Source organism: Zootoca vivipara, chromosome 4 (genome assembly GCF_963506605.1).
Source record: "Zootoca vivipara chromosome 4, rZooViv1.1, whole genome shotgun sequence".
NCBI lineage: Eukaryota > Metazoa > Chordata > Lepidosauria > Squamata > Lacertidae > Zootoca > Zootoca vivipara.
Genome location: NC_083279.1, coordinates 29601908 through 29620738, shown reverse-complemented (window position 1 = coordinate 29620738; position 18831 = coordinate 29601908). Strand labels below are relative to the sequence as shown.

The window sequence follows — 18831 nt, the reverse complement described above, 5'->3', positions numbered from 1 at the left end:
TAGAAATAATTTGACTGTAATAGAAGCTATAATGGTTAAAGGACAAGGAACAACGGAGAGCATGAGGATTGCAGGCAAGCCACCTGGGCCGGGCAGTTCTTTACGCTTTAAAATCACGGAAGCATTATTAAAAGACTGCACTGAAAGTAAGTCTTCTGTGGTGAAGCCAAACATCAAATCCCATGCAAGAGTGTGTGAGAAAGAAACTAGACAATCATTTCCGTATTTTAAAAGCAAGAATGAAAGAAGTGAAAGTAACTGAAGTAGCTTTATGAAACCAGTTGAGCCATATGCTGACACAATTTCCTTGTTAAAGAAGTAGTCTCATTTTAACTGCGTTTTCTCTTTATTTCAGAAACGAAATTAAAGGAACCAAACTTCACATTGAAAAGAACGTTCAAGGTGGAGAATACGGGGCAGCTTCAAGTTAATATAAAATCCATAGAAATCAGTGGATATTCATGTGAAGGATATGGATTTAAAGTAGTTAACTGTCAAGAATTTGCACTAAGTTCCAATGCCTCTAAAGAGATTGTCGTATTGTAAGTTAACTTATGTTGAAGACTGGCACCATTTTCAATTTATGGGGCAATCGGGTGGTTGGAGTTTCTATACCTAGCATTTTATATAGAAAATGCTCTTTTTACATAGTTCGCCAGAGGTTCCTGGAGCACATTGAACACCTTCTTTACATAAATTTCTTCTACGTAAATGAAACCCATCAACCCATTTCCCCCTTCAGTTTAGATAAATTTATGTAAGCTGTAACAGTGCTGTGTTCAAATGTCTCTCAACAAGCTAAGATACGAATGAGTTTCATGCACTTGACTTGTCTCCCCACTTGTGTGAAGGGAGGAGCAAAAGAGCTACAGGTGGATATAAGATACTGTGCACTCATGCGTATCTTGGTTTAATAATGCACACAGTGGCGCTGCCTGAGGGATGGGGAACCAGCAGCCCATGGGGCAGAGACAACCCATGGAGCCTACTCCCTCTGGCCCCTCCCTGCCCTCTCCTAGCAACAATTATGCTTGAACAAAAGTTTATATTGGAGTCAGATGAAGTATGTGTCAAGTAGTGTATAGCAGAAGTTGCATGAGCCTATCCATGACTCTCAAAGATAATAGCCTTTCCCTCTATGATAATGGCCATTACATTTTGCTTTAGTAAACGGCGTTTCCATGTGCTGCTCTGGTTCGCCAGAAGCGGCTTAGTCATGCTGGCCACATGGCCTGGAAGCTGCACGCCGGCTCCCTCGGCCAATAACATGAGATGAGTGCCGCAACCCCCGAGTCGGTCACGACTGGACCTAATGGTCATGGATCCCTTTACCTTTATTAACCGCACCATCATATTTGATACGGTTATTGAAGAGCCGAATGGGTTGGGGTTAGGACTGTCATTGTGTGACGGAGGCAGGAGAGCAAAGAACTCTGGGAGGCGGGCACAGTCCCCTTTAGTTTTTCTCTCTCCTGCCTGACGAATCAGGTCGTTTTATCCCAGCTCTCTCTGATTTTCTCTGTCAGCCAAGTGCTAACAAATAAGAGATAATTCTATCATATTCCTAAGCACCACATTTCTATTTTCATTTATCTCCATTAATGATGTTTATTTTTACTTACCACCATAAAGATGCACTATGTGTGCACAGTTAATATTGGCATGTGCAGAACTTATTAAATCATAAGAATTTAATTGCAGCTTTAAAACCTGCAGAGTTTGGATCTAGACTTAGTCATAATTAAACAACCCTATTGAAATCAGTGGGCCTGGGCCTAGATCAAACCATTTTTGTTAGGAATGGGGGGGGGTGTTTAACTGCAAAAATTCACATGTGAGCCCCCACTTTTCCTTTCAAGATCTTTGCACCATGACTTTAATCTAAATTCAAGCAGTAACTATTATTAGAGGCTTATTTGATCGGCTATAGGTGGGAATGTTGAATCCTAGATTGACTCTAATGTAACCGGAACGTGTGGATTTGTTATCAAGTGTGTGTGTGTGTGTGTGTGTGTGTGTGTGTGTGTGTGTGTGTGTGTGTATACATATAATCTATATAAACAATAACAATCCTTTACTCTCAACAGGTTTACACCAGATTTCACAACTTCCAGAGTCATTCGTGAACTGAAACTAACCACAACAGGAGGTTCTGAGTTTATGTTCATATTAAATGCATCCCTTCCCTATCATATGTTAGCAACTTGTGCAGAAGCTCTGCCCAGGCCCAATTGGGAGCTGGCACTGTACGTATTAGTCTCAGGAATAATGAGGTACTATACATAATTTTTTAATATTTTTTATAATATACATGTTATTTCTAAGCTAATAAATCAAATATGTGAAGAAAATGCCATAATATTTTGTTTTGAAAATGCATATGTAAGAAATCTTACCTAAACAATATATGTTGGTTGTCAACAGTGTTGCAGTGGGGCTTACAACCAGAATGCGCACAGACAGCAGAAAGCAAAAGTCACATTTTATCTGAATAAACTCATTAGCTCCTGTTACATAACCACCTGCATTTAATTGTAATAACTAGAGGGAAAACCTCTCCAAATTCCATGAAGATGGAAATTTGTTGACAGTTACAGCACATGATGTACCAGTAGCAGTTCTGTTGCGAGTTGGTATATGCAAAGCATGGAGTCGCATAGTAGTTGATCTTAATGAGATAGATTGAGCAGACAGATGTCTTGTTAATAATTTCTTACAAATGAACTAGAAGCATTTGAAACAAGTGTGAGTCAGTTTCTTACCGCATATCCCATTTCAGCAAACACAGTAAGCTGGGAAACCCCTGGGAGAAACAGATCCTAAGTTTGGGTATAATTTGCTGAGTGACAGCACTTTCTCTGCTGGGAGTCCCTCACATAGGAATTCAGCTTTTTGGGCAGCTTGCCAGTACTTTCAGCTTAATAATTCGCATGTTGCCTTTGTTTTTCCTACCAGATTTAGTCTTGCTTTTTCAGGATCAGCATCTACGCTTGTTCCAATAATAGGTGCTTATGGAGGTCTTAATTATATAGTATGTAAATGTTACTGGAACTTGGCATTTCAGTACAGTGGTACCTCGGTTTATGAACACAATTGGTTCCGGAAGTCTGTTCATAAACTGAAGCGTTCATAAACTGAAGCGAACTTTCCCATTGAAAGTAATGGAAAGTGGATTAATCCGTTCCAGACGGTCCGCGGAGTAACCGTTCATAAACTGAAGCGAACTTTCCCATTGAAAGTAATGGAAAGTGGATTAATCCGTTCCAGACGGGTCCGCGAAGTACTTAAACTGAAGCGTTCATAAACTGAAACATGGGTGTAATTGGTTCTGGAAGTCTGTTCATAAACTGAAGCGTTCATAAACTGAAGCGAACTTTCCCATTAAAAGTAATGGAAAGTGAATTAATCCGTTCCAGATGGGTCCGCGGCGTTCATAAACCGAAAATTCATAAACCGAGGTGTTCATAAACCGAGGTTCCACTGTACTAGCATGGTGTGGGGGTTGTGATTTGTGTAGGTGGGAGTAAAATATTGTTTCTCTTAATTTGTCAACAAGAGATGGGCTCGCCTTGTGTTTTCAGTTTTTCCATGCTATAATGGCAGAAACACTGATGCTTTACTTACTTGTCTGTTGCAGTGTGCTCTTCCTTTTGGTAATTGGAACAGCCTATTTAGAAGCTCAAGGAATTTGGGAGCCATTCAGACGACGCTTGTCCTTTGAGGCATCCAATCCTCCCTTTGATATGGGAAGACCATTTGATCTCAGGAGAATAGTTGGAATTTCATCTGATGGAAAGTAAGCTCTTACTTATGAATTGGATGTTTGCAAAGTAGCATTTCTTACCAGTATATGTCACTCTTGTAAACGAGGCTCCTAGCCTCACACCTTGAGCAGATCACAGGTGCAGCAAAAATATCTATGGAATTTAAACCAACTGATGCAGAATGGTCTTTCAGACTTTATTAGCTTGGAAAATACATGATGGATAGTTGAATAGTGAATTGTTGTTATCTTAAAACTAGAACATCAGTTGCAAACATTCTCAGAAACTGGTAGATATATTTTGATACTATATAGTGATTGCTTCTTACATTTTTGTACTCAGGAGCAGTTTAAGTGGTAGCTTAACTACTTAATGTAACACTAGTGTGTGGTTCTGCTTGCAAAAGCCATCATTTGTGCAGTAGTATATCATCAATTGATATCATGCACATCTATTGTGCACTTGAGTATAACACGGTAAGCAATGCATCAAAGCAGTCCTTGGATAACTGCATACTTCTATGGAAGCTGCTATGCAATACTACATAAATGTAAGAATTACGTAGAAAATACATAAATAGAAAAGAGTGAAGAAATTGTGATAAAGGAGGAAGAAAATGGGAGCCAGGAAGATGCCTGTGTGGAATGATGTAGAAATTACTGTTTTTCAAAAACAGGGATTGTATATCAATTTTGTTGGTCTCTGTAGCAAGGAGCTATTCTTTGATAGCAGGGCCTGTTTTAGAAATAACTTACTTGTCTCTTGATCAAGTTTTGAGGCCCAGTTTAGCACTATATACTGTACAGTGGTACCTCGGTTTATGAACACAATTGGTTCCGGAAGTCTGTTCATAAACTGAAGCATTCATAAATTGAAGCGAACTTCCCCATTGAAAGTAATGGAAAGTGGATTAATCTGTTCCAGACACTCCGCGGAGTACTTTAACTGAAGTGTTCATAAACTGAAGCAAACTTTCCCATTGAAAGTAATGGAAAGTGGATTAATCCGTTCCAGACGGGTCCGTGGAGTACTCAACCTGAAGCGTACTTAACCCGAAGCATGGGTGTAATTGGTTCCGGAAGTCTGTTCATAAACTGAAGCGAACTTTCCCATTGAAAGTAATGGAAAGTGAATTAATCTGTTCCAGATGGGTCTGCGGCATTCGTAAACTGAAAATTCGTAAACCAAGGTGTTCATAAATTGAGGTTCCACTGTACTTATATTTCCTGAAGCTATGTTGAATCAGTGTTTTAGATGCTACCTAGAAACATTAAGAACTACTATTATGCTTTGCTAAATAGGTTGGGAACTGTGTAGCTACATTTTAGTAAATATTTATGAGAAGTAAAAACAAATTTGATTTGCTTCCAGCTTGAATGCACTTGGATCAGATTCGAACCACAGCTCTTCCAGAGGAATCTATGGACCAGGAAGTTCCTCATCACGATCCAATGCAGGAAGTAATAAGCAATGCAATTCATCCGTACACCTGCACAGCAATAGAAATTCAGTCGAAGTTGAAAACGTGAAGTATAAAAACAGTTCAAATGTTGCTAGTAGGACTTCTATGCAGGCAGGTTCTGCACAGTCAACAAACAGAGCAGGTTCCCTCTTCCTGGACTCCAGTTCTGCAACTCAGAATCACACAGCAGGCAGGAAGTCCAGGGGTGGAAAACAAAATCTGCAATCAAACCAGCAGCACGCTCCAGTCTTACTAGAGCAACATTTGTCACAGCCGCCAGCAGTGCCTCACCAACAAGAGCAGCAGACTGAAAACTCCCTGCCCCAGTCGCAGCTTCCTACTCCTTCACATTCAGAATGTGCCAGCAACACAAGGCATAGCTCAGAGGATTCTGACATTGCTGCTCTTATAGAAACAATGGACAAAGACTTTGATCATCCAGAATCCCCTCCCCCAGATGTGTTTACAGAGCAGCCTCCATCTCCAGTAGCAAAAAACAAAGGTAATAAATTCCTTCTTCACCGGATTAAGCGTGTACATATAAAGTTGTAGTTGCTGGGTGAGAGAGCTCTCTAAGATATGCAAGACAAGAGTCTCTGTCATCTGTTTCCCCCTCCATGACATTTATGTACCTCTCTGATAAAAACTTGTCCTTTGTGCACTTCTTATATGAAATAATTCTCTCTCTTTTTTTATAAAAAAAAAAAAGGATTCAGTAAAGGCTTTTGAAATGAGCACACACTTTCCCTGTTCCCTGATAGCAGTGGTTATTTGAATAGGAGTTCCAGCAACTTGAAGAAGTGAGGAGATGTGTCAGAGAATTTCTCCTAGGCTGTGCTCATATGCAGAGTGGTGGTGAACTTGGTTTCCTCATGCTAATGCTCCTATTGTTTGTTACGTCTAAGTTAAAAGATTAATACTGCAGTGGGGAGTGTTTTTGGCTCCAAGGACCAGACCCAATGAGTTCAGAGAGTGAACAAGGCCATATGGTAGAGGGGATCATGGTGCTGCTTGTACTACATACTGCTGGGGTGTGGGAAGTGATAGGGGGGAAGAAATGTTCAGGAAAGCTGGTAAGTGGTTTTGTGTCACTTTTCATGTACTTTGACTCCTGAGGATTACACTCTTAATATCAAATTTTAGGTAATGTAACCCAGAGATAATGGGAAGAAAAGTTTGAAAAACAAACCCTGAAGAAGCACCCTGAGTTGTGCTTGACTTATCAAACTAATGCTGTAGAATTTTGAAGTATTCCTGTGTTTATATTACTTTTTAAAAAATAGTAATACATGGATAAACATGTAGGGTTGTATCCAACTCTGTCCATCCAGAAGAGGAGCAGACTTCCGTTTCCACAGCAAGGCTTCACTTTCTCTCCCTGCAACATCCTCCCAGACCTTCAAAATCTGCTCTGGAGGGTTGGGGGGGGGCTGCAGAAGGGAGGAGAGGAAGGTGCAGCCTTGTAAGAGTAGATGTTTGCTCACACAGTGTTGAAGTCTGCCCATAGAAACTTGTAAGAAATTGTTGTGTAGCAGCCAACTAATCCAATACCACTGTTCTGTACTGAATGCTTTAAGACTAAATCCTGCTTGCTAACGCTAGTATAAAATGCAGGATATCTAAAGGAAATAGATACGATGCTGAAGCCTAGAACCTGTGCAAAATGTATTATGGTGACTGTTAAGCAGAAGTAATTATTAGTATGCTTTAAACATATTTTATATATGTATATAGTTTTAATTCTATTTTTCTCAATGTTTAATTGTATTTTAATGGTTGCTTTTTCTATATTTTTAGTTCTTGTTTTTATCTGTAAGTTGCCTTGAGTCCCGTCAGGGAAAAATGTGGGGTATAAGTAATAGTAGTATTAGTTTGGGGGGGGGATACATATTCTGCATTTTGCTTTCTTCACAGCTATATTTTGTAGGGATTACCAGTAACATACCAATTGTGCAGTAGTTCCTTTGTTAGCACACTGTAGCCAGAAAGCTAGGGGAAACTGCATGTGGCCAGTATCTGTAAAACACAGTAAGGTGTGTTAAATCCCTTAGACTTCTTAAATTTGACACCACCAACATCAGAAAGTGGCTCTGAAATGAATTGCATCCTGCATGAAGTAGTACAGCTGACCTGAAGTGCAGTGTGCCAGGAATTTTCCTCCATTGAAGTGTACTGGTGCAATTCCTAGTGTATGATGTTCCTAGTGGACTTTGTCCCAGGTACATCACGGTGATGAAAGGGTGTTGTTTTCTACAGCTGTCACAGCTGTCACAGCTGTTGCTAACTGGAAGCTGCCTTTAATACCCCAGGGAAAGGAAAACCGTTTCAGCGCAAATCTAAACCCCAGAAGAAGCGGGAAGAAAAGGAGAGAAGAGGAAAGGGAAAGCAACAAGAGGATGAACTGAAGGATTCTCTTGCAGATGATGACAGTTCTTCAACTACCACAGAAACTTCAAACCCCGACACAGAAGCACTTCTGAAAGAGGTAGACATTTTTTATAAAAATGGGTGTCAGATGAGAGAAGATGATGGTGTTTCATACTTTAAAACTGGCTACTACTATATTTATTCATTAAGAGATTTTAACACCACTTCTTCCCCACAAGTGTCCCCCATAAGGCTGCTCACAAGAATTGTTAACAACTTGGTAATGGAAACAACTCAAAAGCAGCAGCAGCAGCAACAAAAAAAACCCCACAATGTACCTAACCAAATTCCAGAATATTAGAAAACAAAGCCACCTAATTTGTAAAACCAAAAGCGCAATGAAACAATGCTGCATTTATTTAGCATTGATTCAAGAGAAAAGGCCAAGTAACCTTGTGGACCAGGAAGGTACACAGTTGGGTTGAAAACGTCCTCTAATGCATCCCTACCATCTCTGAAGGCAGTAGGATACAGAACAGGACCTTCCCAGAAAACTTCAGTGAATGGTCAGAATCATGTGGCAGAAGATGGCCTTTCTCAAAACACCTAGCTCCAAACCATTTAGCAATGATGATAATCAAACTTTAAGTCTGGGCTTGGAAACAAACTGGGAGTCAGTGAGACTAAACAAAATTAGAACAGCAGCATTTTGTACCAGCTAAGTTTTCTGGTCACTTTTCAAATGCACCCTTGTGTAGAGCATACTTCAGTAATTCAATCTGGATGTGACCAGGGCCTGTGTGGCAATGGCCATATTTGCCTTCTCCAGGAAAGGCGAACACAAACCTGAAAATGCATGAAAGCATTTCTGACAATCTAGGAACAAGGCCAGAAATGCTTTCTCCAACCATGAAACTAGTTTTTGAGGGGAGCACAACACAAGAAGTTGAACATTTGTCCTCCAACCTAACCTCCTAGGACCTGACCTGCATTAAAAAAACCAGAGCTAGCACAATGTGGTACCTGGCTCCTAGGCCCATCCCTGTTGCACAGTCTAGAAGGATACTGTGACTGATGTAGAATTACTTCATGCAATAACACATCTACCATTTGATTTTTAAAATTGAACATTTGGGAGCAAAAGTAGATAAGATACCAAATGTGTGGGTTTTTAAAAAATATAATAATAATGGTGGGTGAGGGGGGGCACAAAATTCATAGGAACAATAACATGTGGGGAGGTTTACCCCCTTGGCTCCCTTTGGTGCAGTCCTGATGAATATTGCCCCTTACTTTGCTACATCTACTTGGTAATAATGCATTTAGCATCATGTCTAAACTGGCCTTTAGATATCCCTAAGTAATCATAGAATTTACTGTGTTCTAGGTTTCTTGTAGAATAGCAAAATGAACTGGTAGCTTCAGTTAAGTAACTTAAAGGAAAAGCTCTCTGCTTACATTTTTAAATATAATTATCAAAGCTGTTTTGTGAAAGAAATTAGGAGATTTAGCTGTAATGCATATTGTTCTTAGAATTGTTGTCTTCCTTTTTTAAAAATCTACTTTTAAAGTATTATTGTTTACTTAATATTTTTATTGGGATTTGGTTGTTTGTTTGTAGGAGCCAGAAAAGCAAAAGGGAAAACAGCCAATACCAGAAAAACAGGAAAATGAAATCCAAGTGAAACAGAAAAGCAAAAAGCTATCGCTTATCAAGAAAGAAATCCCAACAGATGTGAAATCCAGGTAAGCATAGAACTATCTTAGTGCCACCCAAACTGCTTTCCTAAGTAGGCATGAGGAAAGAAAGTTCCTGGCAGCAGAACTTTGCATCAGTCAGCTGAGAGAAATGTATCACACGCTGCAATAATTACCATTTCTTCTCTATTAATGTGGCGGAAGAAAAGGAAGTGGTAGTGCCTGGGCACAATAAGAATGATAGACAGTAGAAACTGTACAGAAAGAGAAACCTTGTAATTATGGGGAACTCTGCACAATAAGAAGCCTACTTTTTTTGTAAGCAAGAAGTTAGACAAATAGATTTGGAGAGACACTTCTCCATTTGTTTGTCCTAGCAGTTAAGACAAAGGGAGTCGGCTTGGAGAAGATTAGAGAAAGCTGTTTTTCTTCTGTGCACTTTTATGTATGCAGGATCTTACTTTGTTGGTCAAACTGTTACAAATAATAACTTTTTTGGGTCATACTTTTATTATAGTTCCTTTGAGATGTCATGTCCTTCGTCACTCGAAAATAAGCAGCACAAAAGCTTTTCATCCAAGTTGTCTTCTCAGCATATGTTCGCAAATGGGTTCAAACCAAGAAACCTCCAGAAAACAAAAGGTATTCTTTGGCTGTTCAGCTATTGATCAAGATTAACCTCTGTAACTTTAGTTTTAGCTGTTCCTCACTGGCTGTACTTGTGAGGCTGAAATACAGGTTTATTTTTTTGTTTCTTCTTCGCAGGTATGAATATGAAGCTGATGGATAATAGGCCATCTTCACTAGCAAAGTTTTTCTCCAGTGGTTCTGGTCAGGAGCTGGGCAATACCAGCAGCTCAGAAGGAGAAAAAGATTCTCCACCACCAGAGTGGGACTCAGTGCCAATTCACAAGGCAGGCAGCTGTAAGTACTCTGTGCATTAATTTAACATTAGCAGTTAGCTTATGGGCAGTGAATCAGTTCAGTAACAAAGGATTTGATTTCTTTTTCCATTTGAACGCAATTCTTTGTGCTTAACATCAGAACAGCATATGATTGCCACAGAGTTCTTGACACAAAGGGATAACGGAGGGCTTGTTTGGATAAGATGCCTCTGCTGTCCAACTGCTGTCCCCTGAACTCATTGCTGATAATATACTTTTTGTTTTGTGATTTGTAACAAAATGGATTTATTAAGCGGTATATAAGTACACTAAATAATAATAAAACTCCTCAAGAGAGAGAGATTGGGGAAAGGATTGTTTCCAGGCACTTTATGTTATACTACTTGGGTTGCTTCTCCACTGAGAAAATGCTCCTTCCCTGTACAGGGGCTTTTAACCTCTGCCTCTGCGGCATCTGCCTGTGCAGCATCTACAGCAGAGCAGTTATACTGAGTGATCTGTAAGAGTTTAGGCATTACTACTCCCTTCCCAACTCTGGGAGATATTAGGCCAGAGAGAGACTGGCAGTTTGATTTGGCTTGTACTCTTACCAGGATAATGGGAGATCCCAAGAGTATCCAAATCACAGAACCTCCTAGTTTGGGTATTCACCTCTTCCTACAAGCAAGACATGGGAAAATGTGTACATATGTCAAAGGCATTTTCTCCTGTCCCCACTTCAGCACTGTTTTCGTAATGTGTATGAGTGAGAGTAAGTTAGGGTTGCCATATTTCAAAAAGTGAACATCCAGACACAAAAGTTGTTGAGGTTTTTTTTTCAAAATCTCCAAAAAATGAGAAGTTTTTAACCTTCCGAATTTATGAAAATTCCGCCCGGACACCATTTTTGATGGATGAATCCCAGCTATGTCTGGAGAATTCTGCATGTATGGCAGCCCTAGAGTTACTTCATTTTTTAAGGTTAGAAGTGCAGAACTTGACAACCTTAACTTTGCCACTTTAGGTGGTGCAGAATATCTGACTTACTGGGCACCAAACTGAAAATTGTAGTTGCCTGAAACATTATCAAACTTGGAATAAGTTAACACTATTAAAATCTGCTCTCCTGGTGGGAGATTTAATTTGTGACTGGTTTATTTATTTATTTAAAAAGGTTTGTGAGGCATATCCAGTGCTGCAACGTCCCCATCCTCCTCTCCTGCCCCCTTCAGCTGCACACACCCTCGAAATTATTTCCAGAAGAGGGGACCCCTCTGGAGCAGGGTGTGTGTGTGTGTGTGTGTGTAGGGGGAGGAAATGGAGGTCCCATTGTGCCAGCAGAACTCCTGGCGCAACATTGGATACAACCACAAGTAACTGTTTCAAGACTTCGTACACTGAAGTAATAATAATAAAAGATCTCTTATTCTGTTTCCCAGCTACTGACAGCCTTTATAAGCTGTCCCTACAAACCCTTAGTGCAGATGCTTTCTTGAAACAACGACAGACCTCACCAACTCCTGCCCCTGCATCATTGGCCTTTGTGCCCCGAAGCACTTATAGCAGTATTGTGAACAACTGCAGGTAAGTTTATTTAGCTGCATTACGATTTTGAGTTCCAACTTTAAACAAAATGAGTTTTTAACTTTTTTCCTTCCTAGTTTATGACACAATCTCTTGGGATGAGCCCAAGATCCAGTTTTCTGTATAACTTCTGTAGGGGGCCAAGATCCAAATCTAGGTCTGAACAGCAGTCAGGAGCAAAGACAACAAATTATAAACAAAATGAAATAGGATGAGGGTAAACTCTCTTGATATGCTGAGAGATACATACTGTACTCTCATCAGCAGTAGAAGCAACCCTAGCTCACTGCATACACATCTCAGGATGGTTTTGGCTAGAACTTAGTGTCAGAAGTGATGAATCAAAAATGCGGATGTTTTCCTATTCAAAAACTAAAAGAAATATAGGTTTCAGGACACAATATCTATGTCACCCCTTAGTTAGGCTGTATCTGAATCACCAGATTGGTACTAATCCCATAATTCACAGATTTGTTCCTCTTTAACTGGACCTTTGGCTGATTGACATCAAATGCCTTTTTAAAATGTGTTGGGTAGGGAGGCTTTATTGGGTTATTTTTGTTTTTAATTTTATTATATATTATGTATTTTTATATTGTGATTTTATGTTGTAACCGCCCTGAGACCTGTGGGTATAGGGCGGTATACAAATTTAGTTGCTGTTAATAATAATAATAATCATCATCATCATCATCTCAAACAAGCAACCGTTGATGTTAGATCACTGCCTTGAAATATCCAAACCTAGCATACTAACTTCATGGCAAAATCCAGTTCAGGTAAGCTCTAAAGAACATCACATCTCTCTTCCTCCTTGTTTTCTTTCAGTGAACCGAAAAGCAAGGTGCTCAGTGGTGCCAAACATAAGGTGGCAAAGACAGCTTCTCTCCCTGGCAGGAATGGAAACCCTACATTTGCTGCTGTAGCTGCTGGTTATGACAAGAGCCCAGGTAAAACACAGGAATCAAAAGCTATGACTATTTGAGGGTGTGATTGCTGTGCTATCTTCCTATGCTCATTTAAACTCCATTGTTACAGGTGGCAGTGGCCTAGCAAAACCTTCACCAATGAAGAGCGAGGCATCTGGCTGTATGAATGTTTCACACACAACCGTTGACAGCGACGGCTCTGACAGGTAACTTGAATTAATCCTTTGGAAACAGAGGCTAAACAATGGTGGATATGGTAAAAAGCTGCTTTCCCTCTTGCACCCCAGTTAGAAGAATATGTCCATTAAAAACCCTACACTTTGCACATATAAAAATCCTCACTTCATAATTTGCTTATCAAAAAAAAATCTTCCGTTTCATGTTATTTTTTATTTTAAAAAATTGTTATAAAATTTGGATGCAGGCTGTTTAGCATAGCATAGCATGTTTGTAATTTGACAATAAAACAACAAAACTGAAATCCAACATTTCCTCTTCTCATAAGATACTGAAAGATGGGGACAAAGTATGTACTTCTCAGTTGTGTGGGCATTAAAAAAAATGACAATTTAGTTAACTCAGTTAACTAAGGATGTGACCGTAGGCCTACTTTCAGCTACAAAACTCACTGGCACATAGCTGTAAATAATCAGTGTTGGGAATTCACCCTTGGCATTTTTTTGTCAAAATTGACAGTGTGTTAAAATCATTATTTGTGGTCCGTATGATATTTGGATGTGTTTTGGTGGTCTTCACACTGAAGTGACCTTATTAATGAAAACCTCTTCTCCTCTGCTACACTTAGTTCTGGTTTGTGGAGTCCTATAAGCAATCCTAGCAGCCCGGATTTCACACCCCTCAACTCCTTCTCAGCATTTGGAAACTCCTTTAACTTAACTGGAGGTGAGTAGTATCTTACAGTAGTCTAAAAAAAAGAACAGAACAATATGACATATTTCTCAATTGGCTACACTGGCCAATCTTTCCTATTGTAATGAGGCTTACTTCCTTTGAGAATGTTTTTGGCAGTGTTATGTCTTGGAAAATAAAAATGACAGAAAATATTTAAGATACCTTTTCTTTTAACAAAAGAAGAACTTTTTTTCTTAGTTACATAATCATACACATCACTGTACCAGGTGTGTTTGTGTTTTTGTTTGAGATAAATAAATAAATAAAAGCCAGATTCTAGTGACATGTCAATTTATTTCAGTTTTATTGATTGAGCTACCTGTCAGTTACCATGCAAACAGTGGAGAGTCAGGTGAGGATCTTCCCAGTGGGTTGACTGCGCATCAGACTGCTTTAGATGGAGAGAGATGTAGGTGTCCTCTCCCCAAGGGGAGAAAAGAGCAGGGCTCTACTCGCCACCCGCACCGGAGGTCTGATGATCAAAGATCAAATTCAGCTTGCCTGGGTTCTTCAAGATGTGGACCCTTATATTACTCTACAGGTTGCTAAATTCCTAACAGCCGTCCTCTCGTACAAGAGACAGAATGGAATGTTAGCTGATTATTGATAGTTATAAGAATTTTTTTAAATGACATCAGATATTGATTTTAGTTTAGCGCCTAAATTTTTAATCTTAATCTTAAACCTTCAAGATATGTTTTTTGAATTGTTAATATTTGTCCTTGTGAGCTGTGAATTGTGTTATATTATCTGTGGTTTGTACGAGTCAGCGGTTTTATTTGATTTGTTTTGTTGTGTTGTGTTTTATGATGGGCGTAAAGCCGAATAAACATCTTTGCTTTGATCAAAGAGATCAAAGGTGGGGCAATGATAAAATAGGGGGAACATGATGAATGGGAAACTATGCCTCAATATATAATCTCCAAATTGCTGTAGGAAACAAACCCTCTCAGGAAATAAAGCATGGAAATTTATGAAATGGTTAGGGGGACTTAATAACTTTTCTGTAACAGCTGTCAAAGTTCAGTGTTTGTCCCAATAATTGTATATATGAGTTTATAGAGTCTGGTCCCACGGAACAACAAAAACAAAACAAAACAAAAAACACCATAGAATCAGTAAGCTTTGTTGGAGCAGCTAGTGTTTAAAAATGTTCAATGGAAGCTCTCCTATTAGAAGAATTGTTCCTCAGATATGGTTGCTCAGATCAAGAAATAGAGAAGGCACGGTAACACAATGATCTAGTAGTGGCCGTCCTTCACATAAAAGGTCAGAGCAAACACTGAACTATTCAACTGGATTGCTGTATGGGCAGCTCTTTCTCACTTAGTTGTGTTGCTTAGCACTTGTGTTCTGGCTTGTAAATCAGGCTAAGCCAAATGCTGGCTCAGTATGAATACATGAACATGTGGACCCCTAATATGAATTTGCAGCTGCCTTACTTCTTCCTGGCCCTTTTTGCTGCCACACTGTGCTGAGCCAACACAAAGTTTGGTTTTGCGTGTTTTCCAAAGCTGGGATCATCCTTAGGCCCTCTCCAGATTAGTCTTGAACTTAGTCTGAAGAGCTCATAAGCCTGCATTCAGAGAACATACAAAGCCAGATGTTGGCTTAGCCTTGACTAGGACAGGTTATAGAGTCTTCTGCTTCCATGTTTGTGTGTGTATGTGTTGGTATAAAGCTGTTGATTTCATCTATGAAAAATAATATTGTGCATGGATTTTTCAAGACTGAATGTAACGTGTATGTTTTGTCTTATTCTCCATTCCCTCAACTTAGAAGTTTTCAGCAAGCTTGGGCTGTCACAGTCTGTTTATAGTCCAGATGTTCAACGAAACTGGACTGAGCTTAGCAATGTTCCTTCATCCATCTGGGACTCCTCAGCTACAGATCTGATACCTCCCTGGCCCACAAGTTCAGGATCCCCAACTCACACCACTTCAGTAAGTATATGAATATGTATGTATGTATGTATGCATGCATGCATGCATGCATGTCTACTACTCCATATGGTGCTCTCTTTTTCCTGGTAGTATTGAATACTTGTGTGTCATAGCTCTTGTCCTTATTTTGTTTTTTATTAATGCAGTCTATCCTTGGGAACCCAAGTGGCCTGTGGTCTACCACCACCACTCCGTTCAGCAATTCCATTTGGTCAAGTAATTTGAACAGTAGCCTTCCTTTCAACACTCCAGCTAACACGTTGCCAGGTATTGATCTCGGGAGTGAAAACACCCCTCCACCAGCTGCTACTGCCCCAATAGTCAGCAATCCTGAAGACTTGGGGCAAGCATATAACCCTTGGCTAATTTGGAGCCCTGCTATTGGGAGAAGAAGCTCAGATCCTTGGCCTAATGTGCATTACCCACCTGAAAACTGAAATTAAGAACAAAGGGACTGTTGTCCAGATCAGATCATGGTAAATTCTGTAATATGCCTGGAACATAATTTGCAGTTTGCTGCCATTCCTACTCAGACTCCAACATGGTTACAATCTAGTCATACATTCATCACTTTAAAGTCTGTCTTGAGATTATGGTAGTATAAAATTACTGATCAGCTTGGAAAAGTTTGGATGTGGTTAAAAAAAATCCTATAAGACCATAGTCTTTTTTTTTATTTACCATCTGCCCATTCTGTTTTTTAAACACTTGGCAATTTCCAAAATGCAGTGATTTTTAACTACCATGCTTGGTTTTTAATTTCCCCCCAGTATTATGCTCTCAAACATAATTTTTAAGAGCACCTTGTGCTAAAAATGCAAAGTATTTTTTTAAAAAAATAAGGCTCTCTTTGTTAAAGGCTCTACGAATGTAAAAACATTAGGAGCAAATGTATGCGCATACTGTTCAAACTATACATTTTATGTGCTGTTTGTACATTTGTAAACCTGAATGCATTTTTAAGTTGAACTGAAATGTGCATAGCCAATACTTGTGGATGAAAAAAAAAAAGATTCCTTGTGCTTTTCTTACCAATACAACTTCAAGTTGTACTTGAAAAATAAAATAATGCTTTTTTCATTTCTGCTGTATGTGCTTCTGTGGAATGTTTGAATTTCAAAGATTTGACAGCCTTTCTGGAAAGTTTTAATATAAGTGCTTATCATTAGTGGCATCTCACGACAGGCTTTGGAAGTTTTGTTCATGGTAACAACAGTCCACCTTAAGCACATTTGTTACAAAAACAGTTGGACTATGGTGAACTCTAGTCCCTGTGAACGTCAGCTGCACAGGAAAACATTGTATAAAAATAGCCATGCCATGCAAATGTCTCTTAAATGGCAGCTACAGTGTGTTTGCTGGCAGTAGGCTTGGTGACAGCTGTTGCAGCACATCTAGCACCAAAGAGAAACTGTACATATCCTCTTTTTACACACATCATAGAACTGTAGAATTGGAAGTAACCACGAGAGTCATCTAGTCTAACCCTCTGCAATGCAGGAATTTTTTTGACCAACATGGGACTCGAACCCATGACCATGAAGATTGAGAGTCCCATGTTCTATTGACTGAACTACCGTATCGCAGCACAATCAAAATCACATGCAGGATCACAGGTTTAATTATGTCTAAATTCTGGATATACCGTCATAACCGAGATAGTATAGATATTGATAGATGGATAAAGAACTGATTTAAGTGAAGAAGAGGAGAGAGTTTATCTTCTAGAATAAACTTTCACACATGAAGTATCTGGGAGCATTCTTTATGCCATTTGGAGTACAGTGGACCCTCGGTTACATTACCTTTGGGTAATGTAACTTTCGGGTTGCAAATGTGGCAAACCTGGAAGCGTATACTTCTGGGTTTCGCCACATGCGCAGAAGCGCTCTGCACATGTGCGCAGAAGTGCTCTATCACGCCACATGCATGTGCAGAAGCGGCACCTCGTGTTGTGGACTTTTCGGGGTATGTAAGGACCCCTGGAACGAATTAAGTTTGTATCCGGAGGGTCCACTGTACAAATGTAATATTTTCCCAAGGAGCCTTGCCCAGCTGGAAGCATTTTAAGGTAATCTTCTGATAAAACTGAACTGGAAGTCCTTTTTGCTACAAACACATGTGTGTGGAGTTCTCCAGGGCTGAACCCTTGTAACTGAAATTAAGTTAATTACAATGAATCTGGCATATAGAATAATGTATATGAGACCTGATAATTTAGAATGACTTGTATGGGATAAAATATCTCATTATCCATATTGTATCTAATTTTCATTAACTTACTTTTTAGGAAGGATGAAGTGGAAAGTGGGACAGGTGCAAATACCTGCATTGATGGCACACACACGGAGATCCAACCTTTAAACACTGGTTTTAAAGGTTAGGGCTATCTAGTTTTTCTGCCTTGCAGAATGTAAGGACACTATTTACTAAGCAAAGTGGAGTTTTATAAGCAAACTAGAGGCCTTCATTTTGGCTGATAGCATATCAATGTGCCGATTTAAGGCTCCCTCGCTTCTGCACATCTCATTTCTGCTCATTGTTATACCTTCTCCTCCTGACTTCCTCTTCATGCCATTCTTCTGGGTCAGGTTCTTTTCCTAGAATCTTCTGTGTTCCTTGGTCTGCTCTTTTATCCCTCCACCTGCCTGTCTCATCCCTGCCTGATAATTCATTGTACTTGCTATGGCAACATTAGCTCATTGCAGTATAGAGCATGTACATTTAAAGCAGGCATCGAGTAATGAACACAACCACCAATTTTTCTTTCTGCTGTTCTGCTTGTGGAATTGCATTAGCAAAACATGATTCCATATGCATGCAATGTGTCTTGTTTCACTAGAAGCAGGGGCTGCTCCTTCCTACTTTCTGTATGTGTCTGCACTTAGTCATCTCAGTTACACATTTTAGAACTGGTGGTATGTTAATACAGCCAGCAGTAAAACAGCAGGTGTTAATAAGTTTAGTATTAGTGCATTAGCAAGTATGATGACAGTGCCTTTATGCCTGGACTCCAGAGTCCAGTGACAGAGGCACTTAGTTACAAGCAAGCAATTTGTCAGGCTGCAGAAAGGCCATTACTTGGCATGCTGGCGTCAACTCTTTGGAAGCAAAATAATTCTAAGGCTGTTCCTACAGTTACGCTGTGCTCTTGAGGTGTGTATGCAGCTGATGGTAAAAGTATGAGAAGAGCAACTTGGGGATCAAGACAAAACTGCAGTTGGGAATGGCAAGTAAAGCACACATAAATGTGCAATATGTTTCTGAATTTATCTCAATTATTTCATT

The 18831-nt window shown here is 39.6% G+C and overlaps 1 protein-coding gene across 2 annotated transcripts in view; it reads left to right on the top strand.

Annotated features, from left to right (window-relative positions):
- TMEM131 (transmembrane protein 131) overlaps positions 1–16625 on the top strand; it is a 72773-nt gene extending 56148 nt beyond the window's left edge. For both annotated transcript variants that reach the window (XM_035114636.2, XM_060273450.1), the window contains exons 27-41: positions 4–146; positions 356–542; positions 2088–2273; positions 3638–3796; positions 5136–5728; positions 7536–7711; positions 9215–9339; positions 9809–9933; positions 10057–10215; positions 11615–11759; positions 12588–12709; positions 12798–12894; positions 13494–13591; positions 15380–15543; positions 15690–16625. In XM_035114636.2, the coding sequence (XP_034970527.2) occupies positions 4–146; positions 356–542; positions 2088–2273; positions 3638–3796; positions 5136–5728; positions 7536–7711; positions 9215–9339; positions 9809–9933; positions 10057–10215; positions 11615–11759; positions 12588–12709; positions 12798–12894; positions 13494–13591; positions 15380–15543; positions 15690–15980 (2770 nt within the window). In that variant the 3' untranslated portion in view covers positions 15981–16625. The remainder of the gene's footprint in view (positions 1–3; positions 147–355; positions 543–2087; positions 2274–3637; positions 3797–5135; positions 5729–7535; positions 7712–9214; positions 9340–9808; positions 9934–10056; positions 10216–11614; positions 11760–12587; positions 12710–12797; positions 12895–13493; positions 13592–15379; positions 15544–15689) is intronic.
- Positions 16626–18831: the final 2206 nt, after the last annotated feature.